The sequence below is a fragment of the Beta vulgaris genome, chromosome 6 (assembly GCF_026745355.1).
Source record: "Beta vulgaris subsp. vulgaris cultivar EL10 chromosome 6, EL10.2, whole genome shotgun sequence".
Lineage (NCBI taxonomy): Eukaryota > Viridiplantae > Streptophyta > Magnoliopsida > Caryophyllales > Amaranthaceae > Beta > Beta vulgaris.
The window spans coordinates 71,421,002-71,439,996 of NC_079207.1; the positions used below are offsets into that span (position 1 = coordinate 71,421,002).

At 34.8% G+C, this 18,995-nt stretch overlaps 3 protein-coding genes and 2 non-coding genes across 5 annotated transcripts; 1 reads left to right on the forward strand and 4 right to left on the reverse strand.

Moving 5' to 3' along the window:
* Window positions 1–207: 207 nt before the first annotated feature.
* TRNAD-GUC (transfer RNA aspartic acid (anticodon GUC)) lies at window positions 208–279 on the reverse strand. Its single transcript has one exon. It is a non-coding gene; the product is annotated as a tRNA-Asp (tRNA).
* A 92-nt stretch (window positions 280–371) lies between these two features.
* TRNAW-CCA (transfer RNA tryptophan (anticodon CCA)) lies at window positions 372–443 on the reverse strand. The gene has a single exon. It is a non-coding gene; the product is annotated as a tRNA-Trp (tRNA).
* Window positions 444–2,955: 2,512 nt separating this feature from the next.
* On the forward strand, window positions 2,956–12,155 carry LOC104897968 (hypothetical protein). The gene is made up of 13 exons (XM_010684945.4): window positions 2,956–3,145; window positions 3,219–3,280; window positions 3,379–3,447; window positions 5,198–5,279; window positions 5,396–5,463; window positions 5,580–5,681; window positions 5,926–6,015; window positions 7,294–7,368; window positions 9,000–9,032; window positions 9,387–9,473; window positions 10,042–10,107; window positions 11,101–11,186; window positions 11,785–12,155. The coding sequence occupies exons 1-13, from the start codon at window positions 3,091–3,093 to the stop codon at window positions 11,813–11,815; spliced, it is 906 nt and encodes a 301-aa protein (XP_010683247.1). The 5' UTR covers window positions 2,956–3,090; the 3' UTR covers window positions 11,816–12,155.
* Window positions 12,156–12,606: 451 nt separating this feature from the next.
* Window positions 12,607–13,835, reverse strand: LOC125498286 (putative pectate lyase 11). Its single transcript, XM_048646287.1, has 2 exons — window positions 13,560–13,835; window positions 12,607–12,948 (listed from the first exon to the last, which is right to left on the reverse strand). The coding sequence occupies exons 1-2, from the start codon at window positions 13,833–13,835 to the stop codon at window positions 12,730–12,732; spliced, it is 495 nt and encodes a 164-aa protein (XP_048502244.1). The 3' UTR covers window positions 12,607–12,729.
* A 33-nt stretch (window positions 13,836–13,868) lies between these two features.
* On the reverse strand, window positions 13,869–15,737 carry LOC104897969 (pectate lyase). Its single transcript, XM_010684946.3, has 2 exons — window positions 15,544–15,737; window positions 13,869–14,571 (listed from the first exon to the last, which is right to left on the reverse strand). The coding sequence occupies exons 1-2, from the start codon at window positions 15,735–15,737 to the stop codon at window positions 13,869–13,871; spliced, it is 897 nt and encodes a 298-aa protein (XP_010683248.2).
* Window positions 15,738–18,995: the final 3,258 nt, after the last annotated feature.

The window sequence follows — 18,995 nt, forward strand, 5'->3', positions numbered from 1 at the left end:
CCATTAATTTATGGTCATTGATTATTTTATTACCTCCTCACACTTCCACTTACCCCATCAATCAACGACAAAAAAAAAAAGACGCAAGAACATTAGAACACAATCATATAAACGGTTTGTCGGTTCATTAAAGCACAACTAACAATTGCCCATTTATTTATGGTCAAGACAAAAAAAAAAGACGCAAGAACATTAAAAAAAACAACTCGCCGTTGCCGGGGATCGAACCCGGGTCACCCGCGTGACAGGCGGGAATACTTACCACTATACTACAACGACTTTGTTATTTTAAAGACTTATCGCTAAACATTTACTTAAAATAATTATACAGCAAATCAAAAAGTGGAAATCCATATTGGGGATCGGGATTTTGAACCCGACGTGAATCGAACACGCAACCTTCTGATCTGGAGTCAGACGCGCTACCATTGCGCCACGGATCCCAGTTGGTGAAAATAAAAAAACGTTTGATGCCTTTAAGCACTGCAACTGTAACATTATCTACCATTATCTCATCCATGTATTTAGGTGGCTTTTGGTATGATTAACGGAAATGAAAATAATAATTGTTACTTTTAGTAATTGTTTGGTATTCTAATGAAATGAAAACTATGAGAGGTTTATGATTGAGGAAAGAAACGTGACATACATTGATTGGAGATCACACATCATCCAATTTTATCCAAATACCCTTTTTGGATTATGGGCCTAAGTACAAATTAGGGCAGAAAGATGGGCTTGTACTTTTCCCAATTTGGGAATTGTACTTTAGCAATCTGTCTTTTGGACCTGGTACCTTCTGCAACAGGGAAGGGACATGTGTACGGGCTAGATGAACCCACGTGTTCTCTTTAGAGCCGTTGATCTCAACAACATTGTTGTGTTGTTAAGATGATTTTCTTTGACAATGAATAATTTTCTTACATATTATTTTAAATTATTAGATTTGAGTATACAAATAATTTAACTTAGTGAAAGTATTGGGTTAGACCGTCTGACGTATTGTTTACTGTCAGACGGGCTGAGCCCAATACATCAAAACCATTATTGGCCTAGGTTTGCATAAGCCAAAGCCTCCCTGTCATCTTCCCCACTCAACGTCTCGCGAGAAATGCTTCAACAACACATTCTGTCTCCCTTTAATCATGGGGCAATTGTATCTGTATGTTTTTTATGTCCAATGACTCCAATCTGGTAGGCATAAATGACAATTTTATCGATGTTGTTTTCCAAGAGATACAAAAAGACAGTTCAGAGCAAGCTTTCTTCTTGATTAATTCATGGAACAAGGCTACCTCGCCAGCTTCTCCATTGGCCCATATATCTTGGGGGATTCTCAGGTTTGTATTCATCTGGTGTATGGCAAGATGGGTGTAGTCTGAAAACAATCCAAGAAGCTAATTAGGAAGGCTCTTGACATGATTCGCAAGATCGCTGATGAGGATCTTGATGAAATTGATAAGAAGGACAAGAAGGATGTTGAGAAGTCTGCTGAGGATGATGAGAAGAATAGTCAGTAATGACATTATGGTAAAGCAAGATGAATATGGCTTGGAGGAAAACCAGGACTTTGAATTTTTTCAATTGGGTATTGATATTTTTCAGTTAGGTATTGTTTTGTTTCAGTTGGATTTTGTTTTGTTTTTGTTGGTGCTTTGGTAGTGTTTCAGTTAGTTCTTGTTGTTATTTCAGTTGGTGTTTAATATGTTTCAGTTGGTGCTTAATATGTTTCAGCTGCTCTTATTTTTTCTTTCATTCAGTTGGTGCTTTGTTGGTGTTTCAGTTAGTTCTTGTTGTTCTTTCAGTTGATGTTTTATATGTTTCAGTTGGTGTTTAAAAAAATTTGAAACCAACTGAAAAAAAAAAGAAGACTAACTGAAAAAAAAAATGAAGACAACCTGAAAAAAAATGAAGACTACTTGAAAAAAATGAAGACTACCAGAAAAAAATAAAGACCAACTGAAACCCAAGTGCGTCTAACTGAAGCACACGTGCTTCTAACTGAAGTGGTCCGACCAGTTGTATTGTGTCAGACGAGTGTGACATAATACCTTCTCTTTAACTTTTTATACGCTCTTGCACACATGGTGCGCATATAAGACTAGTTAACATAGATTCAAAGTCTTTTACAAGTAACTTTTTTTTTTATATTATTATTATTATTATTATTATTATTATTATTATTATTATTATTATCATTATTATTATTATTATTATTATTTATTTATTTTAAGAAGATCTCTATTATATAAGGGAATAGGGGTAGGATACCAAAATATGAAAACCCTTATTTTACCCCCAACAAGTTAACTAAATTACATCTTATAGAATATTCTCACTCATCCAATTACTTAGTATCTACAATATTCTCACTCATCCAATTACCTACTTAAATGTGAATAAAAAAAAAACATAAAAAAAGACATCACATACAAAATAAACCGTCAATTTCGAATACAGTTCTCAAACCATGCATATTATGACTCAATTTTTAAAAAATTAAAAATCCCATGATTAACTCGCCTCAAAGAAAAAAAATCCCATGATTAACTGAGCACATCTACTGTATAATTATTGTTAATAATTATTATTATTAATAACAAAAGTTGTGTAAAAGTTGTAATAAAAATAAAATAATAATGATAGTAATACTATAAATAAAATCTTATAATATATTGCATAATAATGAATTAAGTAATAATATAATATTAATAATATATTTTATAAAATTCCTCAAAAAAAAATTTATAAAAGATAAGATCTTGTAAATCAAATCAGATCAAATCAGACTCGATCAGATCAGATCAGAAAAATAAGTTCAAATCAAATCAGATCAGATAAGTTGAGATCAGAAAATTTTAGGTGAACTAAACATAGCCTCAGTAAAAACTAAAAAAACCTCTATTCGGAGTTGAAGTGTTGAACAGGGTACAAAGAAAAAGAAGTTACCAAACGACGTCGTGGAGTAGCAACAATACAACAGTAATTAGCCTCCCACCCTGCAACCAGTCCCTTCCACCCCTCTTTCAATTTTCTCTCTCCTCCGAACGACGTCGTTGACGACTTAGGGTTTCTTAACGATCGATTTCCATGGCGATGCAAACTGGAATTGGCTTATCTAGGCTCATCTTCATAGTCGGAGCTGGTACACTTTCATCTCTCTCTTTACTTTCTCTCTCCTCCATTAATTTTTTTCTTGATCGTACTTCTTTTTGCAGGTTATACAGGAACAATCCTTGTCAAAAACGGAAAATTATCCGACATAATCGGCGAACTTCAGGTACTCCATTGTTTTTGTTGATGTAATTTTGTTATTTTTCGGTTTCTGTTAATGAGGTAATAATTACTGAAATTCGACTTTTTTTTTGTGAAATTAAGGCTTTGGTGAAGGGTTTGGAGAAGTCTGGTGATTCTGCCAATGTTGATTCTGATCCAATTGCTGCACAGGTTCTTTTATTTTACTATTATCACTTTACTGCTACCAATTATGGTCAATTTGAAGCGGAGAATATTAGAAATTTGATTGTTTTTGGTTGGGAATTGGGGATGTGTTGTGGATTGAAACTTATGATTTTATATGTTGTTGTTTTTGGATTGTTGCCGAGACCGGAGGTTAGGGGTTAAAGGTTTAAGTTGATTTAACTGAGAGACATAACAAAATTTATAGTTTTGATGGTTGAGTTTGAATCCAGCACGAAGGTTAATTACTAATTGAGCTGATTATTGTTCGCTTTTCTTGGATATGATCTTTGGACATAGGTTTCTTTGTCGAGGAAGTATCTCTGTAGTTTGTGCCTTTGTGGTATAGCCCGCATCAGGATAGAGGAGTGTTGTTTCGGTTGCTTTTCCCTCCTTTATTGGATGAAGTTGTAACCCTGATGCTTAGTCAAGTGGTTAGCAATGTATTCGATGCTCTTGTGTGAATTAGCAACACGTCAACACCTAATTTGGTGCACTTGTGGAAATAATTTAGGGGCACTTGACTTGTGCTAGGAACTGTTAACCTTGTTTCCTTCCTTTTACCTGTTTGCTCTTTTGTGTGGAGAAGGTGAGATCCAATACTAAAATTGGTGCAAGAAGAAATGACCGAGAGAACAAAGAAGGATATTCCAATCGAGTTGGGGGTTTATTATAGGCATTACTCGTGGTGGCTTTTAGTGTATTCTCACCATTATTTGCTAGAGATTTTTCTGCTTAATGGTCCAATGATGAAAATTTAGGGACTTTAGTAGAGTAGATATGCTTTTCTTTTGGCCATGTGAAGGTACCAAGTAAAGTATAATCGTATCAATAGTAAGAAGTGCCTATTTGGTTGCGTAGAGGGTTGCTCAGTATTGAGTGATATTAGAATCTAAACACCTAAGTTGAAATTTGAGGGACTAGAATTCAGCATTCCTATGCTATAATAGAATGAGAGTTTCTTCTACGAATCTTTAGGCTTGATGATGAGAGAACGTGTGAAAATTGGAAAGGAATAGGTGAATCTGACCAATAATGTTATATGGGCTTAGTGGGAGGATTATAATTTTTTTTCCTTTTTTGAAGTTCCTTTTTCCTATTCCCTTTGCTCTTCTGTAGGGACGAGTGAAGACCCCTTATAAGTGGTAACAACTACAATTCATGTGGGGCTTGGGATTGAGAAAGAAGGATATTGAGTATCTACTCTGCTGTTGTTGGAAGCATTCTGTTGTCCCCTGGTAGGTTAAGTAGAAGCTTCATCTTGTTTAGGGAACAAAAAGTGGCTCATGTTCCTCATTTCATATCACATTTTATGAACTTAAGAATTATGCTTCTTTTCAGTTCATGTGAAGGAGGGAATAGTAAACTAGATGTATTGCCACTTTTAGCCTGAAATTAGGCTCCTAACGCAGCCAATTTCATAAGTCATAACCAGAAACTGGTAATAAGTGTTGAACTTACTTATATGTTACTTGGTTCCATTGGTGATTTTGTTTAGTTTGTAGAGAACTTCCATGAAAACAAATCCATTGATTTACGATAATACTAACTCAATGGGGGAAGGATTGTTTGCATATGAATAGGCTATGAAGTTTTTTCTTCTGAAGAACTTTTAAGTTCCCTTAATTACTAATGTTGAAACAAAAATGGCCCAAAGACAACACTGTGCTCTGTCTCCTATAGCGTTATGTTTCATATTATTTATCATTGCTTAAGATGCTCACAGAGAGCAATATAGGTACGCTGGTTGGCACAAGAGGTGCGGCAACTAGCCTCATCAAGACAAATTACAGTGGTGAATGGTGGTTCTGGTGGGACAGGTATGTCCGTTTATGAAAATTAACAGCTGGCTTTCCTAGTGTTCTCTGATCTGATTTGGTACTTTGGTTATGTTTTGTGCCTCTGGAATTCATTTTGTTAATTTTATGACTTTCAGATATGTCATCTCTTATTCTTCCGGCGGCCACCTTAGGTGCTCTGGGATATGGGTATATGTGGTGGAAGGTAAATCGTATATAATCAAGTTTATCTACTACCCAGTTAATCTATCTTTTTATTTACCTTCTCGTAAGTTAAAGGATCACTTGCTAAGTTTCATGTTCTTGCATGATATACCTCAGGGATTTTCTTTCTCCGATCTTATGTATGTCACCAAGCGTAATATGGCAGCGGCAGTGGCCAATCTGACAACAAACTTGGACAATATTAAAGACAGGCTTTCTGTAAGTTGCAAAATATTTCATGCCAGATTTACTCATGCAAATGTACAGATGAGTTTATTCTAATCAATAAAATCTTTGATCTTGTGCATCGTCTGTTTTCTTTATCCACCAATATTTTTTTTGCACATCATTTTATACTCATCAACTGTTATTTCTGCTGCTTTTCATTTGCTGCCATTTCTCTGTGCTGTATTTCTCATTTCAACTTGTTATACTTTTTGCTTTTTTCATTTTCTTCCTGCAGAAAGTTAAGGTACACTTGACCCAGAGGATTGAAAACCTGGATGGGAAAATTGACGAGCAGAGGGAGTTGTCAAAAATAATTCATAATGAGGTGCGGTTAGAAGATTTGCCACTTAGCATCTCCTTGCTCTAGTTTTCACATCAGTTTTTGCATTTTATTGTCCTCTTGGTAGATAACTGCACACTAGTCCAGTTGATCTCTGTGAAAGTAAGTTTTGAGTGTTGAAGGTTTGTATTAATTCACTTTGTCAGTTGTATGTCTTGAGTGTTCTTTTCTGATCTTTGGCAGTTTGTTTTTTTCGCCTCGTGAATCCAGTGTATATTTTCTGTTTTAGGACATGTCACATTGTATTCTTTAAATAAAAGCGGCTTCTGATTTTCAAAATTCTCTGAACTGCATCTTACTTTTTCTGGGAAACAGTGATAGAATTGAACTTTCTACAGAACCTGTACTCTTACATTTCTACTTGTGCTCTCTGAGGTTATAGCTGGTCAGAACTTGATGTAAATTCTGTTAAAAGGGCTGAACCATGTCAACCAGTATCTTGCTCAGTTCACTGGTCAGCCTCCTTTTTCCAGTGATGGTGACGTTCTTGCATATGAGTTTATCCCAGATTACTTTCCACTAAATATTATCCCTCAATCTTTTAATAATTGCAATGTTATATCTTTGTGCAGTATAAATATTAAGTTTAACCATTTTCTTGGTAATATATAAAAACAAATGCTATTATGTAAGAAGTTGGTTACAATGTATATTATCACATATCTACTTCTTATAACTTGTAGTAATGGATTGCTAGAGATAGTAATTGTCAAAGCTGTGTGTTGGGGAGCATTAAAGTCAAGGTGTTGCTTTCAGTAAAAATGGATGGGATATTTAAGTAAACTTATTGCCATCCGAAGGCACTTAATCATCTTTAAGAGATTACTAGTCTGTGTATAGTCCTCAAAGTGATCTAAACATCATTAATTTTGGCCTAGGTCGACCCCGTTAATAGCTCGGTCCATCCAAGGCTCAGACACTGCATGCACAGTATTATGTGTGTTGGTGCAGATTTTTTAGCGTAGAACGGTCCATCACATGAAAACTTCATGTGAGCTGTGCTGTGCTTGGGTGTGCACTTGCACTTGTTGAAACTGCATAAGGCCAGTGCCTTGTTCTTGGCGAACCCTCTGGCATGAAGGTGTGGCACGGAGCACCACCTGGCATAGTTCATTGCCATGCCTGTTTGAAACTATTGCTTCACCAGTTCGTTCAGTAGTCTAGGACTCTAGGTTGTACTGATTTGTGATATTTACTATGTTATTGTTTGATATTGGTCTGGTGATAAATGTGTCATATTAATCTTTGATGCCTCTAAATCAGGTTTGTGATACTCGCGGCGATATCGACAAAGTGACCAACGAGTTATACGCCTTGAGGGACACAGTTTTTAGTTTGGTGAGCTCATTGTCAAGCTATTTTATATCCTTATTATGCTGTTCTGCTTTATTTGGATAGTCTAGCACGTAAAGTTGGCATGAATTTTCTGGCTAGTATCTCTTACCAACTGTTGATTTTGAATCTTCTCTCCATTTCATTGTATTACTGTTTATTTTTTTTCGGCATTAACTTTATTATATTATGAAAGTATTTTATTTCATATTCTTTTTAGCATTCATTTATTCTTGCGGGAATCACTATTCTTTCTCATTAAATAACAGTTGAAGTTTGTCAAATTTCATCTTAAATGTTGAAATATAACTTATGAATTGGAGAGGCTTGTAATTGAAGTACCCAAATCTAGATGATACCAGAGATTGCTAGCCAGATCCAACCAATTATGGGCTTAGTGTCAAGTCAAGGTACTTTTATAGGTGTGGTAGAAGCAGATAATATACTCTATAGTGACACACAATTAGTAGACAGAGTTTGAAGATATTGGAGTAATAATAACATGTTATCTTTCCATTATTCTGGGCTAAGGTTGATTTTCTACTATTCGGGAAAAAAAGAAATAGTATCACAATTTACAGGTACTTAATTGAGAAAAAAAAGGCGTCCTTGACCCATGAGGGTAGGGTGGAGTTGTACTCAAGCATTCTCCCACATGAAACCAAAATGATCAGACCTGCAAATAGCCACTTACCAGCCCGGCGGCCCAGCTTGACCTGATTGGTCATCCATTGGATGAGTCTAGTAGTCTAGCAGCATGTAGACAAATGATTCCTCTCATTGGATGTCTTTATAGGGGTTGTCGTTATACTATGTTTGTATCTTTGTATACGTGTTTATGTTTGCTCCCATGCAACTCATGTTCCAATACATTTAGATGGTAGATTGTTTACAGGCTCGGTCACCTGAAGCATCAAAACTTCATATACTGTGAGAGCTCTGTCTGATATGAGATGTCTGATAACAGACTTCTGAATCAATAAGAACAGATCGGTGTGTTTTGGCAGAAAAGAAATACCATGTTTTTTTAATTCTTCACTTTCCGTTTTCCATGTGTTTGAATCTTGTACACATGATTGTGTCCGTTTTTCAATGAAACCTCCCTTTAACCAATTTAGATGGTCTGTTCAGTTTGCAATTATCACCGCAGGTTGCTGCAGCTGATACATTATATATAGAGAGATATATAGGAACCTAATCGTATAATGTATGACTGGAAGGGTTTTGAAAGAACTGTTATCTTCTGAATTTTGGATTATAGTTGCATGTAGAAATTAGTTCTGTGAACTGTTCAGTTTGCAATTGTTACCACAGGTTGCTTCAGCTGATACATTATATATAGAGAGACCTATAGGAACCTAATCGTATAATGTATGACTGGATGGGGTTTGAAAGAACCGCTATCTTCTGAATTTTGGATTACAGTTGCACGTAAATTAGAAATTAGTTTTGTATATTGGAGGTGTCTTCGCAATATTTTATTCGAGGGATTTAGGCTCTTTCCATTTTACAATCCGAGGCATAAATAATTTTTTTTTATCTCCCTTTTTTGCTTCTATTTTTTCAAAATATGTTCTCAAATACTTACTTAAGTGGACTATGTTCTTAATCTTTTTGATTTTGACATCTTATGGCAGGAGGACAAGATGTGTTCATTTGAAGATAAACAGGTATTGTGCTTTCTTTTGATCTTGATGATTTTTCTTATGTGAATTTTTAGCTTTTACAAAATTGCTTTCATAGAAACGAAGGCCTTCATAATTTTATTTTGGGAGATACCAACTTTCTTGATACAAAGTCCTGGAAACTTAAACTAGTGAGCGATGTAGAAGAATTGAACATTACAGAATTGTAGTTGATATTTTCCTTTTAGCTTCTGAATCTACATTACTACATATTATATGCTGGATGAGCCTATTGCGAGAAGGTTCTATTGCATACATGGACATGGATATCTTCAAAATTATATCTTTCTCCATGTTTATCCACATATCTACTCAATACTAACTTTTATGTTCTTATAGATCCTTACACTCAAGGGTGTGGACTACCTGTGCCAATTCGTTAATGGGAAGACTATGAAGGTGGCTGGCCTTTCTCAATACGTTCAGGTAAGAGTTATATGTTTGTGCAGTCCTGTGGTATTTATAATCATGTGCAAGAGTTTGTACATCCTAATTTATGCCAACTTGATAAATTGGTGTCATAAATGTACGGGCCTTCTACTGTCAATGTCTACGTTTAGCTTTTTGATGAAAATGCTTTTTGTTCCTTTTGCGTGTATCCTAGATTTGGAATCAAGTATATAAGCCCACTAGCTAGATCTTCATTTAAGCCTTGCAATTCATACTTATGGCACAAGGAAATAGGTTACTGTCAAATTGGGTAGGTCTAGTGTTTGAATGTACTGTAAAATGTGATTTCGTGTCATTCCAAGGCTTGTGTGACTCCGAGCTGGCTAAGTATCGGAGTCGGAGGTTGATCAATTGCTAAAAGTCATTATTAGAAATGTAAAGCAATTCGTTTCATAACTTTATAAGTCAACTCAGAATGCAAAATATACTCAAGATTATTAGATGTGTTATGAATTCCGTTATACGTAACTTGCTATGAGACTGTCTCAATAAAATTTGGTAAAGTTGATATGGTTTTTTATGTTATTTAATTGTCATCTCTCAGGATCAACTCAAAGTTACTGGGAAATCTCGTCCTCAGCTCCCATCTACAGATTCTTTTGGCCTTCAGGTTTCTTCTTTGCCTTTTAAACTTCCTCCATCGCTTATTAATCACAACACACCCTCGTGCACAAAGTTTTAGGAAGTGAGACATGAGTTTTCTTTTAGTTTATTGTTAAAGTTGATTTGATTGAAGATATTGGGTATTTGTATATCACGGATAAATTGTGTGGGTCCTTTAATTGGGTACTTGTAAAGGTTTTCTTTTTTATTATTGTTTCATCATTCAGTAAAGGTGTGGGGCTTAGTTTTAAAAGGCGCAAGGCGCACCTTTGATGCCAAAATGATTAGAAATCAAATATAGAAGCATTTTAATACTTAAAACAACATAGATTATACTAAAGACCCAAAAAAGGATATAAGAAAGCATAATTCATCGCTAAAGTACAACAACAATTTATGGGTTTGTTCGACTTCTAAGTTCTAAGTAGTATAACGTTAAAAAAACAGGGTAAAACCCAAAAAAAAGAAAAAGAAGGCACATGGGGGTCACCCGCACCACGATGCAGAAAGTGCGCGCCTTGGCAAAGGCGCGTGCCTTTTGGCTCCCTGTCTCGCATCTCGTTCTTCACCTCGCCTGAGGTATAGGGTGCATTTTCTTTGTGCGCCTTGGCTCGCCTGGTGCGCTTTTTAGAACTAAGGTGTGGGGGAATAGAAGTAGAGTGGGAAATAATTAAATAATAATGGGTCCATGCCTAAAATGGAAGCATTGCAATTGATGTGCAATAGCCAGTTATGGAAAGTGTTGTGATTAAATTGGACGGAGGGATTATCTGATGAAGATGATCTCTTTCTTATGATGTCTCTATATTCCTGTTTATGATTTGCTTGTCGGCATCTAATTAGGCCTGTCCCGTCGAGGTTATATTTTATTTTGTGCGTGAATGTGTGGTTCCTTTCATGGTTCATTTTCTCAGCTATTGCTGCTTAGTAGAAGAAATAATTTTCTTTTTATGAAGAGCATAGCCGACCTTTTTCTTTCCATTGACCTCGTTGTTTTCAGGGCCTCAAAGAGATCGCAGAAGAGATCAGATCTATTAAAGATGATGACTTGAGGTCAAATGAACAGCCAACAAGAAGTGTGACGAGGTTTGAACATTTTACTCGAACTGCTCCATCACGTCTTGTGCCTTTGTGTGATTTATGCATTTGTGTCCTGTCTCACAAGACAATACAAGATGGTTGCTGAAACAAACTTTGGAAAAACGGGTCACTAACTTGGGCATTAGTTAGATGTCTGTTGGCGATATTTTAATCTGTATTTTCTGTTACTGCAACATAAGATGTTTGCTGAGAACAAATTTTGGTATTTTTTCTCTCGTTGTTTTTAGTGTAGCTTGATATTGGTCTCTTGCCTGCTGGACTCTGGTTATGTCCCATGAGCCTGTATTTGGCTTTGTTGATACTTTTTTTTTTTACCATGGACCACATGGTTCAAACATGGTTTTATCGGTTATATTATATATCCTCCCTTACAATCAACCCTAAAATATTTATATTGGTGTCAGAAAATGTCTGAATAATCCTTTCCAGCAATGAGGAATTTTACCTCACTGAATGTCTGAAAATGTGAGAATATTCTTATTGGAGGCAATATACGAGCCTTGGTCGTTAAGTTTTACATGTTGAATTATGTAACTATATCTTCTGTTATCAGTTACTGAATTTTCTTTAATGATCTATACAGGTCTGCTTCAGCCAAGTCTTCAAAGGTCTAGACAAGGCGGTTTTACTGGATTCTTTTAGGTTGCTGTCGGGGAAGAAAAGTTTACATATGGCGAATAAAACTTCGTAATGGTATATATTAGTAAGCAGAAGAACTGCAGGAAGGAAAACCATGATAATTCTTTTTTCAATATCAATTTCTTTTATTCGCTACCATCCTTGCATTGCCTGTTTTTATAATCAAAGTTCGATGTGCATCTTGAGCTTCAAGATCTAAGAGTGGTATTTTTGTTGCCTTTGTTTCATTATAATTCACGCTTGTGAGTTGTGATCGTAGAATCTGAAGTACCAGCAGAATGATTTATATATGTATGATTCACTATTTTTATCTCACTGGACCGGCATTTTGTCATGTCTGATTTTAGCGAGTGTTTTGATGGGAGGAAAAAATTAGTTCTGAAAAGTTTTCCCATCATTTAAAAGGTGAAGATTTATTCTCTTTTTAATGAAGAATGCCATATTTTCTTTCACATTCTTCATCTTTTCCTTGTTCTTATTTTGTTTCCTCTTTCCTCTTATCTTTTCTTTTGTGCAATCGATCACAGGAAAAATAACTTTATATAGTTTTCCATTGAACATGTTTTATACCAAAATACCAAATCATGCAAAACCTTAGAAACATTCACCGAATAACCTTTTTTTGGCCGTGTTTTTCTGCAACTGTATTGGTCTTTGACATTAATTTTCGTTCGATAGATTTGTACTTGTATTTGGTGTTATTACTATCGCGGATTAAACTTACAGATATTTAACTATCATTTATTGACGGGATGTGGATTAAGATACGTTACATAGTTTTCTTGATTTGTTAATTTTCCATTTTTCTGATTGGTGGTGATCGAGACGATAACACAAGAAAAAAGGGGACAAAAAAATCAAATCTACAGTAACATTGATACAACTTATGTCAGCAACGTCGTCTAGGTATACATTTCAATGGTCCTGCATGTTTGGTTGCACGTCCAGCGTATTTTCCCGACATCGGAAATACCATCTTACCGGCGTATGGGCGTAGTTGAAGAATGGAGGGCGACTGTTGGAAGGTGGCACCATTCACCAACATATCTCCGTGTGAAATCCATGTCCCACTATCCCATGCTGAATTGGGTTTTTGTCTGTGTGTAACCTACAAATGTTAAAACAATTGTTAGCTAACATAACTTCCATGAAGATCCTCTTAATTCTCATAATAGTGCTTCAGAAATTTTAATTAGATTTTGAGTTTGGAGAGATTAGTTTTTATCTTGCAATACCTAAACTTGGAAAAGTTGACCATTCTGATATAGTATGGTTAGACGGTTGGACTTATATTGTACTCGAACTAAATGACTTGATTTTTGTCTTGTAGTATTTGACTTGATTAAACATATTTATGACTAATATCATTGATTTGCTTATTTTAAATTAATTGACAATTGAATGACTCAACTTGATTTTAATTCAAACCTCAATCAAATAACTCATAATCTAGACATATCAGTCAAATTGACCTAAATCGAAACCGTTGTAAAGCTGCTATTTGGCACCTATATTAGTATCCAAGATTTGAGATCTATTAAGGTTCTGTTTGGGGAAGCATTTAAGGTGACTTAAATGATAAGGTGTTAAAATTTAAATAAAATTTAAGTTCAAAATTTGACTGAAATTGAGTTGGAGTAAAATATAGCGTCTGAGATCAGTTGCTGAAATTTGGCAAAGAACAACCGTTTAGACTTTAGATGCATGAAATAATGTTACCTCTTTAGCTCTTAGGTCTGGAGGAGCTATGAATCGGTTGCCTTCGCTGATGATGGTTGGGTTCATACCACCACCAATGGCATACATGAGCCAGTGAGTATAATCGTTGTTAACTATATGAAAGAATCCTAATCTGCACCTTGGCATCCTTTGTACCAATCCTTTCCCAAAATGAGTGTATGCAATTGTTATTTGCATTTTCCTATCTTCAGAATGCTGGTCAGATGCACCAAACAAAAATACCTGCACACATACAAGTTTCTCTTGATTATACATCACTCACCTTTGGTACAATATTACAACATTGTACTACCATTGTGTAACTAATGATACCTTGTCATGATCAGTCATATGGCAGTTGGAGATGGTAATGGCGGTCGAGCCTTTGATGACATCAATGAGCCCATCATAGCACCTTGAGAACGAGCAATGATCGATCCAAATATGATGTGAACCAAATATAGAGATGGCGTCCCCATCACTCGGAGTCCTTAATCCGAAATGTGTAAGTGAATCCCTAATTAGTCCTCCAGGTCTAGGGACTATGTTCCTAAACTTAATCCCATGAATAATGATGTTCTCTACAAATTGTATAGTAATCCCAGCTCCACCTTCAATAATCACATGTGAACCCCTACCATCGATGGTCTTATGGCTAGTCATAATAACCTCTTGCTTGAGCTTAATTCTCATTATAGGCTTGCCAAACACAATCCATAGTGGTTGATTCTGAATGACTGCATGGCGTAGGGTTCCGGGTTTAGGGTTCAACATATCATCATCTGAGGGGTCTGTCACCAAGTACTTGCGCCCAGCTTTGCCTCCTGTTGTGCCTTTTCCGAACCCCAATGCGCACTTCGCTAGCCGCCGCCTCTTCTTCTCCCAGTCAGGTTGGCATCTCCAACATGCATCGATGGGATTAGCAAACATGCAACCTTTTCTATATTTCTTTGCTAATACTCTCCTTGTGCCGTTTGTTCCTACATCACTCTCTAGCCACTTGCTTTGTAATCTACATGCACAAGCAAATAACTTTAGCTAGCAATTCTAAGCAGCAATTCTTGCATTGTCATCATTCAATTGGCATGAAGAAAAAGAAAGAGAATGGTGACAATTAATTTCCATCTTCTAGTAGTCTGAAAAGTCATATAAGACATCACATGATTGTTTCATATATATCTTTTAAGGGAAAAACTATATGCATTCCTAAGGGCGGTATATAAGAAGCTGAAAATGGAAATAAGTTGCATTAATTGATCATTTATTATATCGGTTGATGCAAAATATTTCCATAAATTTACAACTTATTTCCATTTTATTCGTGTATTTATGTCTTATATGCAACCCTAGGGGCTGCATATAGCATAACCCATCTTTTAATACGAATGTCATTTTAACCGAATGTAAACTAATTTTTAACTACCCGTGTGATACACATAACTTGAATTAGTGCAAGTTGTGACTTTTCAAATACATTGTAATGAAGAAAACAAATTGACAAGATATTCATCTCCCACATTTGTAATCTTACACCCTACATTAGTCTCCATTATGGGATTGCACACGAGCACATGGATTAAGAATGTGAGAGGATGTAGATTAAGTCCGAGTGTAGGATATAGAACTTGCATTGTGCAAAATAAAGCTTCTCAATTAGTTGATGCGACTTGCATGCATGTATGTTATATTACTCCTTTCTTTTACACGGAGTTTTAGGAGAAATAATGTGGTGCGTGGTATTAAAGTTGAATGTATGTGATTAAAAGTTAGTAGTCTGGTCTCATTCCAAAAATAGAAACAAAAAAAGGAATAAACTAATAGTGGACATCCAAAAAAAAAATACGGGTAAACTAATAAAGATCGGAGAGAGTATAATACACGCAAATATCTAATGGGTATCTATTTTATTTGAAGAACAAATTATTGATATAACAAAGCGATGAAATAAAATTAAATACGAGGTAGTTTAGTGATTAAAACTCACATTCGAGCACGAAAGTTAAGGTGGTTTGTGACATTAAAAGGTTGAGGATGGTAGGCTTCCACGGTTCTCTTCTTGGCTTCTTCTTCACGCATATCCCAATACTTCTTCGATTCCAAAGTAATATTTTCTGCAAAAGCCAAGACGAGATAAGACAAAGAACATAGGAGGAGAAACAAAGCTAATTGTTTCTCCATCTTTTCTTTTGTGGAGGTTGAATTAACCAAAAATATGTTAAGGAATATAGTAGGTTGGTTAATTCAACTAACAATTAAATCAGGAGAAAGCATGCCTTTTATATCAAACTCATTTTAGCTATTTGTAATATCCCGAATTCCAAGGAAACTAGGATGACAACTTGTATGCATACATAATGAAAGGTGTAAAAAATATTACAGCATTTTCCCCCCATTATTAGGATGCAGAATCAAGGAACCGTTAATTGTTTAGATTCCTTTTATTAGGGAAGAATATATTTTAAAAAAAGAAGGTTAGGTTAATTTCTATGAGAATAAAATGGAAAAACCATATGAAGTTTGGACTCATAATGGACTCATAATCGAAGTTTGGAATTTCAATGATCTTAAACTAAAACTAATTTTTGAAATTCTTTTTTATAAAAACTCTCCTTTTTATTCTTTAAATACAAAAATATTTACTTATTTTCTTAACTCTAAGAAAATAGTTAATCATCCTAAATTTATATTTTTAGCCTTATCACAAAATTCCGACAAGTTCATTACATTGCATTACCATGACTAAAAAACATAAATATACCGAAGATTCCATTTTTTCAAGTCCTTGAACTTTCATGAACATTCAAGCTTGATAACTTTCTTAGATCACTGTTATATACAACATGTTATAGTACAAAGTGTTTATCATTATCAAAATACAATCAGACTTAGAGTCGCAACAGTTATATTTAGCCTTAGCACAAAATTCCAACAAGTTGATTACATTGCATTACCATAACTAAAAAACATAACTAGACCAATGATTCCATTTCTTCAAATCCTTGAGCTTGTTAATTAGGGGTATCACAACAGACTATTCTTGAGGCTCGTCCCTTAGAGAATAGAAGACATGAAGATGCAAGATGACTATCGAGAAAGACACTTGAAGTGTCCAGTTTTTCCATTACGGATGTTGGAAGGCTAGGATGAGGATATACATTTAAGGGTTAGATTATCAATGCTGAAAAATCATAAGAAAAGGACCAATCCTCATCAGAATTTGAAAAGTCTTTAGATAAAGAATCATTCCTGACATTGTACCGTACACTGTTTCTGTTTCAACAAATTTAGATCTTGAAAGATAAATTGATTCTTTAAATTATGAGTTAACTGAGTTGAAAAAAATCAAAACAAAGATCTAGAATTATTCCACTCATGCTACCTCATGGTGTTAAGTTAAGTAATGAACTTGATAAAGCAAAAAGAGACATGAAAAGTTTGAGAAAAAGAAATGGCGATCTAAACACCTCAGTTGATTTCCTGGAATCAACAATTGATGGTTGCTCGCAAAATGTATAAAAAATGGTCAGCTGGTAAAAAAAAAACCTTAAACTATCTGTCTTAATTAGTTCTACTAGCAATCGAAACAAATTTGGTTTAGGATACAATGACCAAAGACACAATGCAAAGCACAATACTAGAAATTTCGAAAGAGACTTTAGGAAACGCAAGTATATGTGGATTTACTTGATTATTTGATATGCTCTTTTTGTGGAAAGAAGGGTCACATAATTGATGGTTGTAAAGAAAAGAAAAAACATGTTGAAAGAAATCGCCAGTTTGTACGTCAAGTATGGATCCGAAAAGATTTATTAAGAGCCCAACTAAAAGATAAGGGACCAAAATTTATTTGGATACCCAAAAGGAAAACCAAGACTTAATTTTTTTTTTCAGGCCTAGTGGGAGAGAGCAATCGATATACAATTCGAATTAATCTTATTCCTCTCACTTTGAAATAGCCTAATAATGAGAAGTTTGTCGCATTGTAAGTTTGGTATGATAAGTTATTATAACAATTCTTTAAAATTGACCTTGGTTGAGTTTTGATTATTTTTGTTAGAAGAGGCAAAGTGTATACATGTTTATATTTTCTTTTATGTCTCTCTTTAGCATTTGACTAACGTATCATGATATATATTCTTTTTGTTTGCTTGTTGCATTAGCAATGAACAATTAGCCTATATATTATTTCAAAACCTTTCACTAGAAAATGTTTGAAAAAATTAGAATGGAAATACTACTAATGATTGACAAGTAAGAATTTTTTCCAGTGATTTTCCCTAGATGTTGGCTAGAATAATGTTTTTTGTGTTGCTTGGTGTACCTTTTCAAAAACAGTAACTTGAGTGTAATGCAGGACTCGTAATGGTCTAATGATGTTGTCCTAAAGTTATGATCCTAAGTTGCCGAACTAATAAGCTATATGATCTTAGGTTGCCAAACTATTAAGTTATGAAATGATCATAATTCCTTCTCCTATGGCAAGCTTGATCTTTACCCTGATGTTATTCTGATTTTCTCCTTTTGAGTTTGATAATTGTGCCTCATTATTTCTTCTGTTCATTTCCCTATTACACTCTTCTTTTCCTTACCCATAGCTAAGAAGTTCAACAAGTGGTTCTAAATCTTAATTCATTATTATCTATGAGACAAAGTCATCTTGATAAGATGATGAAAGAAGAAGATGCATCAATTAAGAGGGAACATGAAAAGGTTGGAATGAGCACTAATACGTGAAAGAATGAAATAATTGCTTCACACTGTACAAGGCACAGTGCCAAGAGATGTATCAAAAAGAAAATGAGGTCTGAATTAACTTATCGCCTTTAATCTCTTATTTGTTGACTCTAGTAATATTGTATGGTATGACTGTCCTTTTAAAAAAAAAGGAAGAAAAAAAAAAATAGAAGAAGAAAATTATAAAGGAGAGTAAGACAATTGTTTTGGACAAATCCTATAGTTCATTTCAAAGGTGAAGAAAAATATAATAGTTTTGATGATCATTACTTTGGTCACCTGAATATGTGAAAATTAAGTTATTGAAAGGGAATAGATTGTTCAGTGGTACAGAATCACATACAGTGCCGCAGTAAAAAGAAAGTCTTACGGTGTTTATTTGCGAAAGTTGAAAATCTGAGAAGAAAGGTTTAAGCACTTGTTAAGCAAATTGCAAATATTCAAGCTTGCATCATCGATCTTTATCTTTCTCTCTTAATCTATTAGCCATGATCCTTCATGATTATTTCTTAATTCATAACTTTGGATTGTGAGTTGCATTATTTTTTGCTTAATGACTTCGAATTTTGAATTGGATTATGACATAGCATCAGGATCCTTAGTATCTATTGCTTGAGCTACTTGCACTATTTTGCTAAGTATGTCTCACTTTGACTCATTGGACATGTTGATGCTCTCCTTTTTTATAATATAAAAAACGGG

Coding starts and splice junctions, on each gene's coding strand:
- LOC104897968 (XM_010684945.4), top strand. CDS start 3,091: ATGGCGATGCAAACTGGAATTGGCTTATCTAGGCTCATCTTCATAGTC. Junction 5,280..5,395: donor TGGTGGTTCTGGTGGGACAG/GTATGTCCGTTT, acceptor TATGACTTTCAG/ATATGTCATCTCTTATTCTT. Junction 7,369..8,999: donor GGGACACAGTTTTTAGTTTG/GTGAGCTCATTG, acceptor ATCTTATGGCAG/GAGGACAAGATGTGTTCATT.
- LOC104897969 (XM_010684946.3), bottom strand. CDS start 15,737: ATGGAGAAACAATTAGCTTTGTTTCTCCTCCTATGTTCTTTGTCTTAT. Junction 14,572..15,543: donor CTTAACTTTCGTGCTCGAAT/GTGAGTTTTAAT, acceptor TTGTGCATGTAG/ATTACAAAGCAAGTGGCTAG.
- LOC125498286 (XM_048646287.1), bottom strand. CDS start 13,835: ATGTATAATCAAGAGAAACTTGTATGTGTGCAGGTATTTTTGTTTGGT. Junction 12,949..13,559: donor CAGACCTAAGAGCTAAAGAG/GTAACATTATTT, acceptor TAACATTTGTAG/GTTACACACAGACAAAAACC.